The 21,591-nt window shown below is 44.0% G+C and overlaps 1 protein-coding gene across 1 annotated transcript; it reads right to left on the minus strand.

The window, feature by feature from the left end:
• Positions 1 to 18,655, minus strand: LOC311031818 (protein phosphatase 1H-like). The gene is made up of 10 exons (XM_084038328.1): positions 18,032 to 18,655; positions 13,160 to 13,343; positions 12,249 to 12,620; positions 10,902 to 11,014; positions 10,656 to 10,740; positions 10,128 to 10,246; positions 8,268 to 8,331; positions 7,202 to 7,309; positions 3,859 to 4,010; positions 1 to 3,556 (listed from the first exon to the last, which is right to left on the minus strand). Exons 1-10 carry the CDS (start codon positions 18,265 to 18,267, stop codon positions 3,409 to 3,411), a joined length of 1,581 nt encoding a protein of 526 aa, XP_083894454.1. The 5' UTR covers positions 18,268 to 18,655; the 3' UTR covers positions 1 to 3,408.
• Between the last annotated feature and the right edge of the window lie 2,936 nt (positions 18,656 to 21,591).

Below are 21,591 nucleotides of genomic sequence, written 5' to 3' on the forward strand. Positions count from 1 at the left end.
CCCAAAGTCAGAGTTGCACAAGGAAACATTAAAAATATTTCTTTTTGACTTAATACGGTATCTCCTGTTATACAAAATGTACAATTCACATTCACAAACGGAGAGGTTGAGGGGAGCACAATGGTCACTTAAAAACGGTTCCCTACTGGGCTTCAAACTCCCTCTTTGCTACAGAAAAAAAGACTCCCAGCTGTTATCATTTTCCCATTACGAACCTTATAGTCTAAAAAAGGTTGTGAAAAAACCAGCAGTGACTACTTTCACAATACAGCAACTTCAAAAAGGGGGAAACCTACAGTTGAGCTGAAGTCAACTTTCAAATGCAGTGGAACTAATAAACCGCCCTGTGGGACGCCCACCTTTAGAAAATCCCCCGTAACAGCTTGTCCACTTTAACTACACATGATAATTGAACCTGAGCTGATGTGCAGCGGTCGGGTGGCACAGTAGGATGACAAAAATAAATCAATTATTCATTCTTTGACATTCATCTACGAGAAAAAGGCTTGATGACGGGTATAAGGATGAACATTCAACACACATAGTGACGCCCCGGACGGACGTCGTCTTAACTCGCTCGCAGTTCAGAACATTCACTTCATTTGAAATATATCGGTTGAACCGTTTCATGCTAAGATGGCGCGTACGGGTCGGCAGGACAGATTTGACTCAACACAGTAATGTAATATGTAACAGACATTCAATAAATTAAATATGGAACAAGTTTTAAAAAACCTCCATATCTGCCAAAATAGCTTATATGACGGATTTATCGATGCAACAGCAAATAATAATGACGTATTACAATTAGAATTTTAAAATTAAACCTATCTTTCATGGAATGTATAGGAGGAAAAATGCACCATATGAACTTCAGGCAAATATAAATGACTCTGCTTGGAGGAATGTCAGTAATTGTCAACGGCAAAAAAAGTCAAAGCACAGATGAGAAATAGCCCATGTTACACGATGGCACATATCATGTGATGTAAAAAAAACAAAAGTTTGACGCTTTGGGAAATGCGCTTCGAAGGAAGCACGATGTCCCAAAGTGTCAAACTATTCCTTCACTAATGGCTTCCTCATCCTGGCACTGCATGATTTTACATACATCGCCTGTATGCCCCGAGACATATTCTCCCTCTACGGTCAAGCTACTACTCCAAAACTTTAAATTATAAAACCTTATCTATCACTCTTTATTTTGTCAGTCAAGGACTTAAAACATGCAGTTTCTTTAAATTTGATGCTGCAATTTTTTTTCACAGTCTGGAATCCAACTTTTTTTTAAAATCAGGACCTTATTTATTAATCCTCTGAAGTCTATAGTTTCTCCGTTCCCCCCAGACTACTTCTCATCCCCTGCATCTCAACACTGTGGCTGGCTGAGGAGTGGTAGCCCGTATGAATGCAGAATAATAATGCAGGGAAGAAAAAAAAAAAAATACACATGCACATCAGTTTCTGAAGCTGCAACACTGTTTTCAGTTCGGTCGCTCTTCTTTCTTAAAAAAGTGCCCAAAAAAAGAATTTTTGTTTCCTTTCATTCCCGTCCTTCACAACGAATCACGCCCTTTAGCTCTTATGCTAAATGTCTGGGATGCTAATAACTAAAGGAACAAACGACCGTAGAAATATATGCGTGGTCTCTTGCACATCAACAAACAAGTAACATTGTCACTACGCTTTGGCTACATTACAGAAATACAAATTCAGTCCATTTAAAAACAAACAGCAGTGTAAACCATTGCACCGTCGCTCATATTCCCAGGCCTACGATAGTCACTGCATGCGCCGACTAACTCACTACATCCGAACTCGGTACGCTGCTACTCCCAAACCTGTCCCCCTAAAGACAAACGGGATCTGCGTCAAGCACGGATAAAAGCTTACGAAACGTGCAAAACAATGATAGCGCTAAAAGAAAACTCTCAGTTACTTTCTACGTCAAACTTTAGTTCAGATTGACTGTAATTCATGATTATGAATATAATCCAATCCTCCCTGCTGCAGGGAATATACTTGCCTCTTCATCACTTCATATATCATGACTTGCTTGGTTAATGATGCGGGTCAGCCTAAAGTGCGAGCACACTAAAGTACATGTCATCTAATCTAATGTCTTATGATGTTATCAGTGTGAACGGGATTTCTTATACAATTTAATTTCCACAAATCAAAAGTTCCTCAGTGAACAGCATTTCAAATATTGACTTTGACATTTTTGGAATTTAGCTAATTTCTTTTTCTTGCCACGAGTTAGATCAAAACATTGATAGCACTCTCGTATTATGTACATTACATACGAAGCTACACCAGGAAGCAGTAGGAAACAGCTAGCCGCCTTCTCCTGTAAAGCTCAGAAGTAAACATAATATCTCCTTTGTTTAATTCATACAAATGTCGTGTAATGTGTTAATTTTGAGCTTTTAGAGAACTTAATTCACTTTTGCCGCTAGCCGCTTCCAGTCTTTAGCAAAGCTAAGCTAACAGTCGCCTAACTATATGAGCATGGTATCGAACCTCCCATCTAACTCAGACAAATACATTTTTAGGAACATCATTTTTTAAATTTCAAGACTCCATATCAGATTAAATGACGTGTAAGAGAAATTATGCTTTTCTATGCAGATGATAAATGATGGCAATTTTCCTATTAATTTTTGCTGACAGACCATATCAAACTATCTCCCCTCTGTTCATACGTTCGGGCTGAAGAGCTCTCACTCTGATTGACCTTTGCTACTCGTCTTTTCTTCTGCGTCCATATTCATAGAAACGTGACAACTGAGTGCAAAAGAGAAAAAAAACCTTTCTGGCTCCCTGGGCTCGCCAACTGAAAGCCTCGGGCCAAAATCTCATCGAGCTGAAAAAGTCCAGAAGCACTTCTTCATCAAGTGAATCCTTCAAAGCCACACTGTGGCAAAACCAAAAAATAAAACGCAGCTGACCCCTCAGCTTGGTCCATGGTCACGAGACAAAGGAGTGTTTTTTTTAGAAACAAGTTGACTGTACAGTACAGGAGAAGAGAGGAGAAGGAGACGGGGCCATGTAAAACACAAGAGAGCTACGAAGGACATAAAGAAAAAAGGTCTTCGTTTGGGACGAGCATTCGTCTCTTCATGCTTTCACATCTCTGCAGAAGTTCATCGCCAGTACACTTTTTTTCATCTAAATATCGATTAACGTCACAATTTAAATAAACCATGTGTCCGATCAGCCAAATTTGGCGGCCGACTGAATTCTGAACTCCTATAGAGAAACGAAACACCGACAAATCTAAATACCCAAACCTTAGTAAATCCTCCGTAGAAGGAAGAAAAGAAATGTGCAAACGGGTCTGAGGAAAGCGTCTCAGTTCAAATCCCTCCTGTTGTCTTAAGAACCGTAGCATCTCTGTCGGGCTCCTCAGAGCTGGCGGTTGCCGTACATCAGCGGTATGATGAAGGCCGTGATGTCGTCTCCGGAGCCCAGGCGCTCATTGCTGATCCTCCAGCCTCGGTCCCGCAGCACGCCCCGCGCTCGCATCACCAGGTCTTGTGCTGCCATCGTATACCTGGACAACAGAGGAAACAAGGATAAAGCCTGGAATCCACAGTATGTAGGACACTGGTCAATATTTGGGGGTGAGTTAAATATTTTGTAATTAGTTCCACCTGTGTTTAATCAAGTCCTTTCCTTGTGTCTTATGTCAAATCACCTCAGACCCCCTAGTGTTGGTTTGTTCTTTGTGCTCCATGTTTATTTTCTATTGCAAGGATTTACTGCCTTTTACCTTTTACTCAGTAAGCTATTATGTGTTGCAAACTGTGACAGAAAGAAAGAAAGAGAAAAGAAAGAAAGAAATAAAGAACAGACCTGTGTAAGTCATCGGGGTCACAGTTGCCGAGGAATGTGGTGACGGCTTCGGCTACTTCCTGGTTGGAGAGCACGTCCCAGAGGCCGTCGGTCCCCATTACCAGGACGTCGTCGGCCCCGTGCTCGTACTGCATCAGGTTATAAACCTTAACCTGCATGCAAACAAACATTAAGTTTCATTAAAACGTTTTTTTTTTACAACTTAATGAGTGCAGTGCAGATTTAATTGGCTGAGCCCATCACAAAGATCTATTTGAGAGGCTCTGGCGAGGGATGAGAGGGACAAGAAGAAGAAAGACGGAGACGCAGAGTGCTGAGAGGAGTCGAGTCTTCTATGTGAACCCGATATGAACCCGCGTCTTAATGAATTAAAGATCAAGCAGAGAGCTCTGGGAGGGGAAATGTAAAACTCTATAAGACAAACTGCAGTACATCGGGAGATGAAAGGGCTTTGAAAGCAGCCGCAGACAGTGAGACAGGTGAGCTCCAGTTCTCCGGCAGCAGGACGTGGTTCAGACTGAGACTATTGTGCTCACTTATATAGGACACATGCCATGAGACAGAACAAGGAAAGGATGGCAAGAATGAATGGAGGATAACATCTGCAACACCTGATTTGGATTGTCAAGACGTTGGTAAGTTGGAAAGCCTAGCATGACAAAATGAATAACAGTTTCTTCATGTGCTCTTGACTGTTAGAAAGAGAAAGTCCACTATGTTCTGCCCAAGTCACGTTGACTGATATCACATTTTGTTTTGTACTTTGCTGTGAAAATCTGTGCAGACTTATCGCTGCCTTTGTTGGCACATGGATGTGTTTCTTGGTGTGTTGCAGCCCCCCATTGAATTCCAATGTTCCCTCAGCCCTATGTTCCCTCAATCCTATGTTCCCTCATCCGTATGTTCCCTCATCTCTATGTTCCCTCATCCCTATGTTCCCTCATCTCTGTTCCCTCATCCTATGTTCCCTCAGCCCTATGTTCCCTCATCCGTATGCTCCCTCATCCTACGTTCCCTCATCCCTATGTTCCCTCATCCGTATGCTCCCTCATCCTACGTTCCCTCATCCCTATGTTCCCTCATCTGTATGCTCCCTCATCCTATGTTCCCTCATCCGTATGCTCCCTCATCCTATGCTCCCTCATCTCTATGTTCCCTCAGCCCTATGTTCCCTCATCCGTATGCTCCCTCATCCTATGTTTCCTCATCCGTATGCTCCCTCATCCTATGCTCCCTCATCCTATGTTCCCTCATCCGTATGCTCCCTCATCCTATGTTCCCTCATCCTTATGCTCCCTCATCCTGTTCCCTCAGCCCTACGTTCCCTCATCCTATGTTCCCTCATTTCTATGTTCCTTCAGCCATATGTTCCCTCATCCTATGTTCCCTCATCCCTATGTTCCTTCAGCCATATGTTCCCTCATCCTATGTTCCCTCATCCCTATGTTCCTTCAGCCATATGTTCCCTCATCCTATGTTTCCCTCATCCGTTTGTTCCCTCATCCTATGTTCCCTCAATCCTATGTTCGTTCAGTCCTATCTTCCCTCATCCTATGTTCCCTCATCCTATGTTCCCTCATCCTATGTTCCCTCAGCCCTATGTTCCCTCATCCGTATGCTCCCTCATTCTACGTTCCCTCATCTCTATGTTCCCTCATCCGTATGCTCCCTCATCCTACGTTCCCTCATCCCTATGTTCCCTCAGCCCTATGTTCCCTCATCCGTATGCTCCCTCATCCTATGTTCCCTCATCCGTATGCTCCCTCATCCTATGCTCCCTCATCCTATGTTCCCTCATCCTGTTCCCTCAGCCCTACGTTCCCTCATCCTATGTTCCCTCATTTCTATGTTCCTTCATCCGTATGCTCCCTCATCCTATGCTCCCTCATCCTATGTTCCCTCATCCTATGCTCCCTCATCCTATGTTCCCTCATCCGTATGCTTCCTCACCCTATGTTCCCTCATCTCTATGTTCCCTCAGCCCTATGTTCCCTCATCCGTATGCTCCCTCATCCTATGTTTCCTCATCCGTATGCTCCCTCATCCTATGCTCCCTCATCCTATGTTCCCTCATCCGTATGCTCCCTCATCCTATGTTCCCTCATCCTTATGCTCCCTCATCCTGTTCCCTCAGCCCTACGTTCCCTCATCCTATGTTCCCTCATTTCTATGTTCCTTCAGCCATATGTTCCCTCATCCTATGTTCCCTCATCCCTATGTTCCTTCAGCCATATGTTCCCTCATCCTATGTTCCCTCATCCCTATGTTCCTTCAGCCATATGTTCCCTCATCCTATGTTTCCCTCATCCGTTTGTTCCCTCATCCTATGTTCCCTCAATCCTATGTTCGTTCAGTCCTATCTTCCCTCATCCTATGTTCCCTCATCCTATGTTCCCTCATCCTATGTTCCCTCAGCCCTATGTTCCCTCATCCGTATGCTCCCTCATTCTACGTTCCCTCATCTCTATGTTCCCTCATCCGTATGCTCCCTCATCCTACGTTCCCTCATCCCTATGTTCCCTCAGCCCTATGTTCCCTCATCCGTATGCTCCCTCATCCTATGTTCCCTCATCCGTATGCTCCCTCATCCTATGCTCCCTCATCCTATGTTCCCTCATCCTGTTCCCTCAGCCCTACGTTCCCTCATCCTATGTTCCCTCATTTCTATGTTCCTTCAGCCATATGTTCCCTCATCCCTATGTTCCTTCAGCCATATGTTCCCTCATCCTATGTTCCCTCATCCCTATGTTCCTTCAGCCATATGTTCCCTCATCCTATGTTTCCCTCATCCGTTTGTTTCCTCATCCTATGTTCCCTCAATCCTATGTTCCTTCAGCCCTTTGTTCCCTCGTCAGTATATTCCCTCATCCCTATGTTCCCTCATTCCTATGTTCCTTCAGCCCTATGTTCCCTCATCCAATGTTCCCTCATCCGTATGTTCCCTCATCCGTATGTTCCCTCAGCCCTATGTTCCCTCATCCCTATGTTCCCTCATCCCTATGTTCCCTCAATCCTATGTTCCCTCATCCCTATGTTCCCTCAATCCTATGTTCCCTCATCCCTATGTTCCCTTTGATCGGCTGTATGGAAATAAGGTTTCCATCTACATAGACTAAGTGATGCCTTCCTGATGCCATGAAACATAGATGTCTCCCCTTTGGTTTCTGAACACACGTGTGATTTACAGAGCAGGCATGTATGCTGTAACATGTATGCTGTAACATGTATGCTGTAACATGTATGCTGTAACATGTATGCTGTAACATGTTTGCTGTAACATGTATGCTGTAACATGTATGCTGTAACATGTATGCTGTAACATGTATGCAGCGTTGGCTCTCACCTCAGGGCAACAGGAAAGGAAGGGTTTGATGTAGATATTGGAGTCGTGGACTTTGAGCTCGTGGTCACCGAGCCCACGGGTCACCCCGATGGTAGCCAACACCCGTGCCTGTAAAACATCGACTGGTTTAATTTCGCTCTCTTATATGTTTTTTTTTCTTCATTTTTACCAGAAACGCTGCTTATTAATCAACATAAGGACGTTGCCACGTTGACCGACAGTAACGACGACGGTAAGCGCTTCAACCTGTTACTTCCCGGTCAGCATTTGCGACATACGTGGGCGGCGGAGCTGCTAATTGCTCACAGCAGCGTCTTGCTTGGTGTGATATTATACATTACAACACTGTTGAGCATCCGCTTGCCCTGCTCCTCCGGAGGTCTGTGAAGTGTTGTAAGCATGCTGCAACTCCATGTAATTTTCTATTCTATGAATTATCAACTTCTTTTTTTCAATATCCTCCCACCCTTTCATCCCTGTGTGTGAAAACGTGTTTTGTCCGTTCTATTAGTCACACAACGCCGGCGCTGTGAGGCCGTCAGATGTCTCTCTTTGCATCAAACCGAAGTGACTGAAAATCTAAAAAGAAAATTGACGTGACTGAAAATTTTTGCAGTGTTTTGTGCAATTTATTTGCTGGAGTGTTTTTCGTTTTTTGGTCATCTTCTTCTGATCTCGGCCCCCCTGCTGCTCTAGTGGGGGATTAACTTCACTTCCTCAGAGAGACGACTGTCATCTACCGAGTGTTGTGTGTCCGTGTGTGTGTGTGTGTGTGTGTGTGTTAGATGTAGCTACTGGAGTGAAACAGATGGACTGTCTCCTCTCTCTTTTAGTGAGGGTGTGCATTGACGCACACACACACACACACACACACTCTTACATGCACAGTGTGGCTCTCTCACATCAGAGAGAAGTGTTCGCCCACTCTTTGGGTGGCTGGCAGGCAGTGTGTGTGTGTGTGTGTGTGTGTGTGTGTGTGTGTGTGTCAGATTGACAGTGTTAGAGCGAGGGATTTTCTCTGCAGTTCTGAATTCCAGAGTAGATGTGCGGAACTTGGAGTAGTTACCTTTTTCCCTTCCCCATATATGAGTGGAAACTTGAGATCTTCATCCTCAACGGTCTTGTATGCCCTGTGTTTGAGGAAAGAACACAAAAGAACCGAGACAGTTAATTAATCTTTTCTTTCTTTCTGTCTGACACGCACTCACGTTGGAGATCTCTCTTAATTACAACAATTTCCCTGTATTACAGGTATTCTAACCACGGCGGGGCTGCCGCTTTGTACCTGAACGGTCTTACATCTTTAGAAAGCTGCATTTCAAATTGAATGTTCAGAAAATTGTTGGACTTGCGGGAGTAAATCTTAAAAGAATCGTCAAAATTGGTTATTATTCTCAGCAAAATACACTTCCCACAATGCAACTTCATGCCATCTCCCTGCTAAATGCCCACGCCTTTCCAACTCCCCTTCTCCGTTTGTAACGCAGGTCTTCCGTTACAAGGGTTATTCTTTCCCCTCCATTTATATTGGACATTATATAAAGTGTTACGCAGGCTGAGAGGTACTATTCATGATGAATAAACTGACCTTGATGTGGAAATAAGATGGAGCGCCCCTTTAATGTTATAAGCCTGTGATTTATCTCCCTCGAGTGCAATAACAAGTGTTTTTCACCGCTGGAAAAAAAATAAACTTAAGAAAGTGAGGGGGATGGGATCCCAGAATGCCCGAGCAAACAACACAAGGAAAAGTTCAGAAGTGCAGGAATGGAAAAGGAGAAGAAAAAAAAAACGCGCTTACGAAACCAAGCTTTGATGTCACGCTGAAAGGCTCGGCGAGCTGACGCCAGAGTACTTAAACTAGCTAGATTAGACTTGGCGTCACCCGTCAGAGGAGAACATCAACAACTTCAAACGGCTTCACATCTGACCGGTGTTTGCTCAGTCTCTCTCTCTCTCTCACTCTCTCTGCTCAATTTGTCCGTCTCAAAAAGCGAGATGCGTAACTTTTTCCCGGCCCGAACGTCTGGCCTCCGTGCCCTTCTGGTGGATCCGTGCTCGTCAAGCTGAACACCTCGGATGGAGAGACAGCGGGGAGTCATTTATCCTCCGGGATGCCAAATGAGAACGCTCGTTTTCAGCCCTTCAGAGTTCCACACATTTAGTCGCTTAATCCTCAATGCCTCCTTTCTACGTTGGATCTAAATATATTTAGGTTTAAATTGGCTTTGATGAGTCCTTTGGCCCCTCCAGGAGCTCCACATGAACACTGCCTTGCTCAGGGGCACGTCACAAGTCGCCGCTTCACCGCAGTAGCCAAAAGTAGAATAATTATAGATCTCTCGACTTTTCTCGGATTTGTGACGGCGTCCTTCCAGGATATGTGGACAAACTCTTAAAGAAAACAACAGCGGCCCACGGCCGTGTCACTTCCTGCAACGCACACGGTACCGTATGTGGCTCCACGCATCAGCGCGCGTGTGAGAGAGCACTTCTCATTACCGGGCTTCCACCGGAGCACACAGTCGAACAGCATGGGTCCTCTGCCAGCCCGCAGCACACACCATCCATCTCTGCTGCATCGTTACAGCGTGTCAATATAGGCCGCTCCCTCATTAGCCCGCCGCCGCTCTCTCCAGCCCTCGCCGTATAGAAAGCTGGAAGCGGCGGCAGAGGAGGGGATTCAAAAGCGCAAGCTCGATGCGCTAATGAGAACTGTTTCAGATTAGCATCTCGTTTAAGGCGGATGCAGCTGAAAGGAGGCTGGGGGGGGGTCATTTCACATCATAATTTCATAATTGGAGAGGTGTGATTCATAGTAAGGCGGGTCATTCACCTCGAGCGCACATTTTGGAGGATACAGGGCTCCGCCATCTTGAAGAATAGCGTGAAAAAGAGTTTTAAAAAAAGATGATGGAAGACTTACCAGCCGCTCATGGTGAAATCTCTGTAGAGCATCCTCTTGCCCACGTCCTTCCTCTGAACTCTCCGGGGAAATTCCAGGTGCGTGAACTCATTTCCTAACAGGTGAGGCTGCATGAAACCCTGGAGGACACAACCATGGTCTTCAGTCAAGCAGCTAAATGCATCTGATCCATCACCTTTTTTTTGTCATTTCACCCTCTTTGAGGATGATATGATAATGGAGAGGTTGAAAACGTTGGGTAATATAGTAGCCAAGGCTGCCGTGCTTGACATTGGATTGGATCGATCCCTTCCTTTAGACATAAACGGCTTAAATTTGGCTGCTGAAATATGATACAACTTATCATTGGAAGTACTCGCTGGCGGACGAATTGTTTAATGGAAACGCTGCTTGAAGATGACCTCACGCACCTCTATCTTAATCGCAATATAATGATGAAAAGGTATTTGGTAGTGAGCTTTCCATTGCCTTCAACTAAAGAGATGATTAGAGAGTTTGGGGTTTTTGTAGACACAGCGTTTTTCTTACCAGGAACTGGAGTCGCCGTCGTTCTGATTCTGGTGTGAACTCTGTTGACATGGGAATGATGTCATTCTTTCGAATAATAATAGCCCTGCAGACACAAAAAGAGGAAGGAATGTCAGGAAGCCCATGATGTTTACTTAAAAACACACATAAAACATCAAACTAACACAAATGGATGGATCAGCTGACTACCCGCCCGTGTCTCCGTGTGTCTTTGAGTCCCTGGGGTAAACTACAAGACATACACACCTGCCGTCCCCTGCGTTCCCGATGTACAGCTTCCCGAGCAGGTAAACCACAGTGAGAGCCGTACATCCTCCCGTGATGTTGTAGACTTGCTTCTCCCTCTCAATCTGGGCGTCCTGGAAACGAGAAGACAGTTGTCAATCTTTAATGGAGCATCACTTAAGGAGCACAATAGAAAAGACGAGCTTAAAAAAACCTCCCACGTCCACCCACATGCAAACCGAAAATCCACACTGCAAGAACCCGTAGTGGGAGAGGAACAGTCCCTTCTATTAAATAGCATTCATAAATGTGACTGCAAGGCCGTACGAGGGAGAGGGAGAGTTGGGGGGGGAAATAGTGAGCGAGAGGGAGAACAGAAAGACACACGATGCTGCAGAGTATCGATCTGTTTAACCTGAACCTCTTGTCCACCGTGTGTCCGTAAACAAAAACTGGTCGTGCATGAATAATGTAGACGGTGATATGTGAGAGGGTTTGTATATTGCCTCGGCGTGTAAAGGTTCGTACTGATGCTACATGCTACATGTGTTTGGTTTTGGTTTGTTCTGTATTGATTTCATTTTTCTGCATTCCAGTAAAAAAAACCTGGAGGTGGATTTCTTTCTACAAAGGCCACAGCTTTAACTAAGGCAGCGACAATCTCCGTCAAAGTACGTCAAATCAAGTATGAGAGCTTCTTTCTCCACTTGCAGAGATGGATGGGTCTGATCCGAGAGGAGATTTCTCCTGTGATCTTTTTTAATCTGGGTACTGCAGGGTCCTGAACAGTGTGGATTGTTTTCCATTGCCATCTAGTGGTAACACTGCATAGAAGATATGTCTTCTGCTGCTACAGATATGTCATCACGAAACCATAAAGAAACAGTGGAGGAGAATAACAAGGAAACGGTGAAATAATAGAATAACGTCTTCGTTCTTTGAACTCCAGAAGTCGAATGTGTGAGTTAGCCGAGAGCAATGATTTCATAAGACAGCTCTCTGAGGCCTCATGTCTAAAAAAAAACTGTAAATAGAGATGTTGAAGGTCGGAAAACAATGTGTGCATCTCTGTAAACTCTGTGTGCTTTTGCCGTGCATATCAATGTGTGTTGTATGTTACGACACTCACACTTCAGTAACTATATTTCCATATCTGCTTAGTATTCATGCACATATTTAACAAACACCGCGGCAGTATGTCTGCAACCGCTGCAGAAATATCCAGTCTGACAGGTCGTGCCCTCCAGTGCTAATATTTCCCTTCAAATAAGAAACGATGCTAAATCTACATGAGAATCTTAGCCAAAATCCTTTAGTAATGTTAAATAATGATGCACGACAGACTGATCTTGCACCTGTCTCTCTCACCATCTCTTTAAAGGCGTTCTCGATGGCTCCTATCACCAGGCTCTCGTGCTGGATCTTCTTCTCGGTGAAGAAGCGTGGCGGCGGCGGGGTGTTGCACGGGGAGCCCGGCGCACCGGCGGCCCCGCGCAGGGACGCGGCCCGGGTCAGGGCTCGGTTAGGGCCCGGGGTGTTTCCCTGGAGGAAAGGGTTGCTGTCGGGATCCTCGCCCAGGACAGTCGGGGGCAAGGAGGCCTGGTTGCGTAGGATCTCGATGACGGCCTGGAGCTGGCAGGCGATATGGTGCTGCAGCAGGCGGGAGGCGACGACTGCTGCCCCTGAGCCGGCGTGGCCGTCGAACAAGGCCCAGTAGTGGAACACCAGTCCTTCACTGTCCTGCAGACACATTTACACAATGGAGATTCATTTCATATCAAATGGTAAGTTCAACTGCACACAGTAACGGAGCACATTAACACCTAAATTGAACATAATCACATTCAACCACACAATCTAAAAAAAAAAAAAAAAGGATAATTATTCTAATTGTGAAGTCAAGAGAAGAGCAAACATCAATGTGAAGGGCTTGTAGTGTGTGTGTGTGTGCGAGTGAGTCGACTCCGGGAGGAGAAAACATGGTGACTCATGCTGTCTAATCGTGTTTGGAGGCTGCAGAGGTCAAACCTTCGTGTCTCTTCGTTTCTCTGTGTAAGTAGAAACACCTCTTATCATGTCTGTGCTCTCACACACACACTGCCTGGTAATACCGGACGTTTAATACACATTCTGTGTCAAATAAAGTTCAGGGTTTTACTCAAATTGATTTACCGTGTGACATTTATCTGAATTTTATTTTGATAAATGAAAATGATCAATTTGAAATAACAATTAAGTTAATTGTTTATACATCTTGTAATGTATTTGTGTCTCGTTACCTCTCCCAGCTTGCTGTGCTCCATACGGAGGCCCTCTCCATTGGGCAGGGAGTTGCGTCTCTTGGCCGTGGGGGTCTTGCTGGGCGTGGAGGGAGGGCAGTAGCTCATCGGCCTCTTTCTCGCCACGACCACCTCGCAGCAGGCCTGGTCCTCATTCAGCGCACTCTTACCAGCGTTAATCACCCTGAAACAAAGGTGTGATGTATACAGGTGACGTATTTTTATTTCAATTAATTGGAATGGATTTGTTTGACAGCTGTGGTCGGGAACAAGCTCTTATAATGAAAGCCATCAGACGCTTTCCGTTGGATGAAACAGTACCACTGTATTTCACGGCCTTTACTCATCGCCGCAGCCTTTTCCGTTGCTATCCGTACACCCAGCAAAGGGGCTGGCGTTGTACGCTTCATGTTGCTGATGAAGATCAGATGGGAGAGCTTGTTTGTGGCAGTGCTCCGCAGCGGTGGATCATCCTGACAGATGCTCGGAGGCGTTGTTTGTATATGACGATACCTGCCCAAAGCTCTGTGTGTGTGTGTGTGTGTGTGTGTGCTGCCTTATCCATCTTGACTTGTCCCTTATTTAACCCGGCAGACCACAGAGACGGACGAAACCCAGTAATGATTAAGGACAGCCACACAATAACTGTGTGGTTTGCACAAAAGTGTTTTGAATATAACTGTTAAAATATATTTTTACCCATTCTGCACTTTGTGTTCAGTGCTAATACAGCATTTTTTGTATGCTAACACACCAAGATGGTGAGCGCAGTAAACATTATACCTGCCAGACATCAGGATGTTAATAACAGCCATAATAATATAGTGCTTTTCAAGGAACCCAAGGTCGCTTAAAATGCTAGCATTGTCATCGTGAGCCTATTAGCAAACAACGTTAGCATTTAGCGCCGAGCCCCGCTCATGGGGCTGCTAGCATAGCTGTGGCCATGTTTGGTTGCCAAAATCACAAGGACATAACCTTGACTTGGCAATTTCAAGAATATACATACATTCAAACGTTTCTAGGTTAAAACGAACTCATTAATTGCAGCACTAATCTTTTACTGGCTACCTTGAAGGCTTCTCTGAACCTGTAAAAAAACAGCTAATGCTAGCTCCAGTGCTATAGCCGGGCAGCCAATAAATGGTGAGAAAATCAAGATGGTGGAGGCAGCTCTAATGAGACTGGCGAGTCAGACAGACGTCTCTGGAGGCTGTTGTGAATGTGCAAGTTTAGAAAAATCAGCATGCCTATTTATATATGTTTTCCGCCACGAGGCAGCATCGATGTGTGCTTTTCTGCAACAAAACACCTGTAAACCTCGGAGAGGAAGAGAGGGATAGGGACAGGCTCATGGAGATAAAAAGCATTTCCAACGTTTCCATCGGCACATTGTTTTATGTTGCTCTTTGTACTTTGCTAATAGGCGTTCACACAAATAAAGCACTTTTGAATTCGAGAGAGCGATAAAAAGGTAGCGATAGAGCGAGTGATTGTGTTGAAAGCCTCGTGTTGCCGTCCATTTCCACTGTAGAGGTTAAATGGGAGGATGCCAAATCAATATAGGCCTTTGTATTTTTTTGAATCTGGTTTAAGTGCAAACTTGTTTAGATGGAAATCCAATAATCAGAGAGCCCTTTTAAAAATGTGTACGGCAATATCGTGTCATTAGTGTATCACACAGCAAATTTTACAGGGTGCAAATACATGGCCTTGTGCTCAGTCTCCATTCAGACTATTAAAATGTTCCATTGAAACATAACAACTCCCATGAAGCACAAAACGTTAACAATTGAACTGGCTCCCATGCTTTGTCTTTATGTCTTATGTAGTATCGAGGGGGCTGAGCTAAGACCGGCACTGCCTTGGTAATAATGATAGTCATCAAGTCTAGAGGGATGGTTTTCACCGTGATTACGCAGCTCTGCAGTCGTGTAATGACCTTTTGTACGCATGTGATCATTCCATTATGGCATTTTAAAATAAAATACACATTCATACTCACTTTTGAAAGCCTAAAAACTATTCACAAAACGGTCCTCATCCTCCGTGGATGCAATATGTTTAATGGGTTCAATCAATAATGGATCGTTCTGCGTCGCTCTTTTTCGTGGTAGATGCAGCTGGTGCCATTGTGTTTGTGTGTGTGATTGAAAGTGCTCCCGGGTCTAATTTATCCCCCATTTTGCCATTTGCAGGAAGAATGATGGTTATGTTAGCTCTCCTTCCATTAAGGAACAAAACCTAATTTTCCCCTCCGCTGTCAGACATCTAATGCCCTCTTTGTTTCAATACCGTCGGCAACAGATTCTGGGCCAGACATTGGCCCCAAGGATGAGATAATTATTTGGGGGAAGCACAATGGTTCGTAGCTTTGTCTCTGATTAACTTGGGAACATCAAAGGAACAATTACAGAGAAAGAGCTTTGAGTTGAATGTTTAAAACCGAAAAAAGTCCAACTTTTGTGCTTTTTTTTAAAGGTTTTTTCCCCCACTGCCACCTAAATATAACAGATAAGAAACAGCAAAATGAGAGAGTCTGAATGTAACGGGAGAATGGATGGGTTGTAACTGTGAGGAATATCACTCGAATATGCAGTTTACTGGGATAATGGTGGGAAATATTCCATTCAAAATCTTACTCATTGTTTTTTTTTAACAGTGGGTCATTCATTTCACACAGAAGTAGTCAAAAACAATCTTAAAGTTGTGAGGACCCCTCCGATCCACTTGGCGTCTGCGTTCCTTCTCCTTAGGGAACTGTCAATAAAGAACATGGCAACAAAAGATTTGACAAAATGACTTCTAATCATCTCACATTCACCTTTATTCCAAAAAATCGAGGAAAAGGAAAACTCTTCAATCTATTCCTCGTCTACACCGTTTATGTCGGGAGCATAAAAAAACGTATTTAGCACGAGAGGTAAGAAAGGTAGGAGCCAAGATGGCTGCTGTAATGACCTCACAGAAGGCTTTAATTACTGATGAATTCCGGGAGAGCTGAAGTCATTAATGACACCGGTCCCAAAGAGACACTCGTGTCTGCTCTGAGTACCAGTGTGTATGTGTGTTCACTTCAAACGTCTTCTGCTAAGTAAATTTACAGATATGTAAGAACAATTCACATCAACTGGTATCATGTTGTTATCTTTATCTGACACCCTGTCGCTTATCTTAATCTGCTTTTTGTCATTCAGGAGCCACGTGATGATTAATCGTTTTTTCTGTTCATTTTATTGAATGTTAACCACACATATTACTGATATCAGGGCGTAGAGATGGATTTGGATAGTTTTGGATGGTGTGTTTGGCTAACAGCTAACAGCTAACGGAACTATGAGTACACACTGCTGTACTGGCTTAGTTGAGTTGTTTTGGATTGTGTGTTTGGCTAGCCGCTAACAGCTAACGGAACTATCGGTACACACTGCTATACTGGCTTAGTTGAGTTGTTTTGGATTGTGTGTTTGGCTAGCCGCTAACAGCTAACGGAACTATCAGTACACACTGCTGTACTGGCTTAGTTGAGTTGTTTTGGATGGTGTGTTTGGCTAACAGCTAACGGAACTATCAGTACACACTGCTATACTGGCTTAGTTGAGTTGTTTTGGATTGTGTTTGGCTAACAGCTAACAGCTAACGGAACTATCAGTACACACTGCTATACTGGCTTAGTTGAGTTGTTTTGGATTGTGTGTTTGGCTAACAGCTAACAGCTAACGGAACTATGAGTACACGCTGCTGTAACAGCTAATTTTGATTGTTTTGGATTGTGTGTTTGGCTAACCGCTAACGGAACTATCAGTACACACTGCTGTAATGGCTAATTTGAGTTGTTTTTGATTGTGTGTTTGGCTAACAGCTAACAAATGTACCAATACACACTGCTGTAACAGCTAATTTTGATTGTTTTGGACTGTGTCTTTGGCTAACCGCTAACGGATCTACCTGTAAGCACACTGCTGTATCTCACAACTCATCCACTGCTACGGGCACATCGTTCAGTGAGTTTGATTTTGTTTTGGGTAAGATTGTACGACATGTCTTATACAACGAGTCCGACCCAACTGCCTGCATTCATAGCCGCTATGAGGTGAGTTTATTCATTCAATCTGCACTCTGAGATCTGATCTGCACTCTAATGCATCTTTCTAGTTGTTGGCCCCTGTGGTACTGCTGATAACTCCCCTCCAGCTAAGTTATTATGTTATTATTACTTAAGAGTATTACCTGGGAGCTACCTCCCCCTGTTGCAGGGCATCCCAAGGGTACATCCAGCTCATCATCGAGTCAACAGAGGTGCTAAAGAAAGTCCAGTTGCAGTTAACAGATATCAAGGGGAGTCAAGGATGCTGACAGGGGCAGCAAACATCTCTTCACTGAAAGACTTAGTCAGCAGTCTTGTCTGTCAAGAGGCTGGAGATGTACTGGTTTGCTTATGTCTAGAGGCTGTTCACATGCAATCACATGCTGTCACACAACTCGCCATAAATAGAGCACAGTGGAGACACGAATACCCAGATGCTGCTGGTACGGTAGAGGATGCATCATCATCCCCTCTTGCACGTGAAAAGCAGCTTGTGCTCTCCGGATGTATGAATGCTGTTATCCGTTTCTAACGGCACGCGATTTGACATTCCACACAAAGCTGAGATGGGCGAAAGGGATGAACAAAACAAACAATGCAGACGGACGTAGGTCACAACCGGTCTACCTGCTTGTATGTTGGCGCACATCACTGAAGGCTGTTGTGTTTGGACACCTGCATGAGGTCGGGGCCTCCACAGAGATGCATTAAATGCCACTGAGGCGATGACACTTTAAAAGACATCAGGAGCCGCTTTAAGGGGCAGCTGCCGTCGGGTTACTTACTCAGCGTATCCGGTGGCCCACGGTAATCTCCTTGTCTCCTTCAGGATGAGGATGGGCCGAGCTATGTGGTCCGCGGAGCACTCGATCTCGTCCGCGGACAGTCCGAGGAACTCGGGTCTCATATATGGGAATTTCAGCGGCAGCTCGGAACCAGCGTTGCCCCCTCCGCCGGAGCCGCCCCCGGCCATGATTCCGCCCATGAACCCGGCCACCGCGGACTTGACCCGGGTGAGCATGTTGGTCGCCCGTCGCGGCGGGACGTCCGTCGGCCGGTGCGAGGCGCCGCGGCTCCCTTTCCCCGAATTCCCCCCCAGCTCGGCCGCGCTGGTCGACGGCGGGCTCCGGTGGAGAACGAGAGGCGGAGGAGGACGAGGAGGGAGGAGGGGAGGACCTTTTAGATGGTTAACGGTTCATTCATTCCGCGCGGAGACAACAGCCACGGCCGGAGGAGAGGATGATGAACACGGCGATGATGCGTTAGGTAAAGCCCCGCACACCCATGGAGAGTGATAACAGCTCGGCCGTGAACGCGGAAATACACTGAAGATTAACTGGTCATGTGATGCAGCCGTGGATGCACACTGCAAAAAATGCTAATTCCATGTATGGTCTCCAGGTTTATATATTTAAAGCACAAAGGCATATAAAACGCCCAGAATGTGAGATAAATGTACTATCTAATATATTTTATTTATATAATAATTTATATTTCTATTGATCAATTATTATTTTAGGATGACTTAGTCACACAAAACAAAATTTAACGCGAGGTTGGCTAATTACTTGGTAAAACTGTTATTTTTTCAGTACAGGATGAGCAATGATTGAAGATACAGTAATTACACGACGTCATACTGTGCACTTTAAGTCGTGTTATCGCGAGAACGTGTCAATTAGCACGTTTTTTTAAGATACAAGCTGCTTGTTACGTGCGTAATTACGCGCATGGCATCATAGACTGTTACCGTTGGATGATATTTAATCAACCGGAAGGACACGGAAATAATTAACTTAATCCATAAACAATCAGCCGAGGGGTATATTATTGGTAAGGGATACCATTTTAATCAGTAATACGATGGAAATAATACACTTTCAAAATCTTCTTCTTCTTCTTCTTCTTCTTCTTCTTCTTCTTCTTCTTCTTCTTCTTCTTCTTCCATAAGCCTGTTTCATAAATAAGTCAGTAGGCTTATGTTTAACTGTAACTGCTTACAGGTGGTAATTTTTTATTATTTATTTACATCAACAATATTTACCAAAATAACTGGCTTAACTTCTTTAATTCGCCAGGAGAATCTATGTATGGGTAATTTATTAAACAATTACAACCGCAAGCCAGATGGATTATTGCCAGTGGAGGAAAAGTTCAATAATACAATGGAAACAGCAGACTCGATGTCTTATCAGGCTATAAAATTTATTAATTTATTTCCGAAGGTTATAACTGCACCCTCGATGGCTAACCATAAATCAAAACTATATTTAGAACTTTATTATTTCCCATAGAAACCCACAGGTAAAAGTAAGGGGAGACTCATGATGACTGTGGGGGAAACGGCAGGTGTTGTAATACACACTGAATCCCAGTAGATAGAGCCGTTACACAAAAGTAGAACAGGTTAAACCTATGATAATCCAATGACTGTTTTAGGTGCAAAAGGAGTTTACAGTGTTGATCCAAATTACCTTCAATCTTATTATAGTTTTCCTCTGTGAAGTGGCAACTAGAAATACAACAATAAATAGGATTTTATGTCATAATCTCTGTCATCGGTCATGTCAATATTCTTTGACCCCACCTACATTTCCATCGAGGAAGCTCAAAGGAGCCACAAACTGGGCCAAGTGCCAGATGCAAGCGAAGGAACAGCTAATTGTTCTTCTTGACACCTGACATTTCTTGACTGTGATTTGATTCAAGCAAGTGCAGTTAGGGACAACAATAGCTGTGACTATTATAAGACACATGCTACTGGGTCACCACAATCCTATGTGTTGTTGTCTTTTCTTCTCTCTCTCTTGCATTTAATTCTTTCCAAGAAACACTTGAGTTTGTTGACACTCTAATTAAGCTTGACGGTTATCAGCATCTCGTCCCTTCGGCTGAACTCTTTTATGGCCTTTGATGCTGTTGCACAATGCTGCGTTTAGAAGAAGTGCAGTCCCTGATGGTAAAAGGCTCGTCAAGCTGTTGCTCTCGTCGGCCACACAGACTTTTGCCTCCCACTATTTTGACCCACAAAACAGCAGTTTGCTCACATCGAGAATATCAGAGTTACCTGAATAGTAATTTGCCAGTGCTTGGAAGTTACAAACAGGTCATTTCTTCCCCGTGTCATTCCCAGCATTAGAGTGCTAGGAAGTTCACAACCTTGCCTCAAGACGTTCCTGCAGTTGTTTTGCGCTAACAGACTATGCTGCCCTTGAAAGTACAAGTAGTTCTTATGAATTACTGTTGGAAAAAGAATAGGACATGCTGTGTGTTCTATTAATGCTTGAAATACAGCAATTGTAATAATACAATATGCAACAATGAAAAAAAAAATACAAAGAGAGTTTGCAATAGATATGAAGCACCGATAATGTTTTCTTTTGAAATGACTTAAATGTGAAAGGGTTTGGGTTTACTCTGACAGCTATTATACAGTTGTTTTTGGCCAATCCAAGATGCTGTTTTCAGCACCAACAAAAGAAGAAGTTCTCACCAACCAGCAGACAGTTAGGAACTAGCTGGTTGGACCATTTACCTGCTAATGAGCCAGATATTTCCTTCCGGAGATGGCTTAAAGCTGAAAGGAGAGTAAATATTGGACTTTGCCAGGCGGTCGGAAACAAACCATGAATACTAAACTTGTATCCGCTGGATGTGTAAATAAGGAACGGTTTGCTCGTAAGTTTGTCACATGAAATCAAAAGGTGATACAAAGTCAGTGTTGTGTTCACAGATTGCCTTCCAAGTAGCCAGAAGGAAAAAAAGATAATTCTTTCTAAAAAGATATACAAACTCTTCAAGTGCTACAGTCCTTCCAGGTGCATTCAGCTCGTTGCCCATGTTAGGACATGCAGTTGTAGCAAAAAGGAAGTTTTCTGTGTCGGAGTTATTTCTCAGGAGCCGCTATTATGACTAACTGAAGACCTGGGTCACGTATTTTTGTTCAACAGAAACATGACGCGCTCTTTTAAGTACCCAAAAGTCTTTCGTCTGGATGTCAAAACAGGCAATTACGTTTTCAAAAAAAAGGTAGAACACGGTGAACACAACATACTGAACATAGTGTTTGTATCAAGTTTCAGCCCTGCGTCACCCTTTTTTTAACTTTAACCTGATTTATGATGTTCTGTGTTGTAAATGAAAAGGGGAGAAAAGATGCAGGTATGTTTCGTAAAATGAGATTTTTACAGAATGAACTGAAGCAATAGTAAAAAAAAAAAAAACAGAAAAAAAATCTTTAAATTGGGAAATTTCACTCATTTCCAGTCAATGCTGATGCAGGATTTTTCTGCTGTAACTATTTGTCACTGTCTGTGGTTAGGTGTGGTTATGGCTGGGTTTCAGA

This window comes from Eutrigla gurnardus (genome assembly GCF_963514095.1).
Source record: "Eutrigla gurnardus genome assembly, chromosome: 21".
Lineage (NCBI taxonomy): Eukaryota > Metazoa > Chordata > Actinopteri > Perciformes > Triglidae > Eutrigla > Eutrigla gurnardus.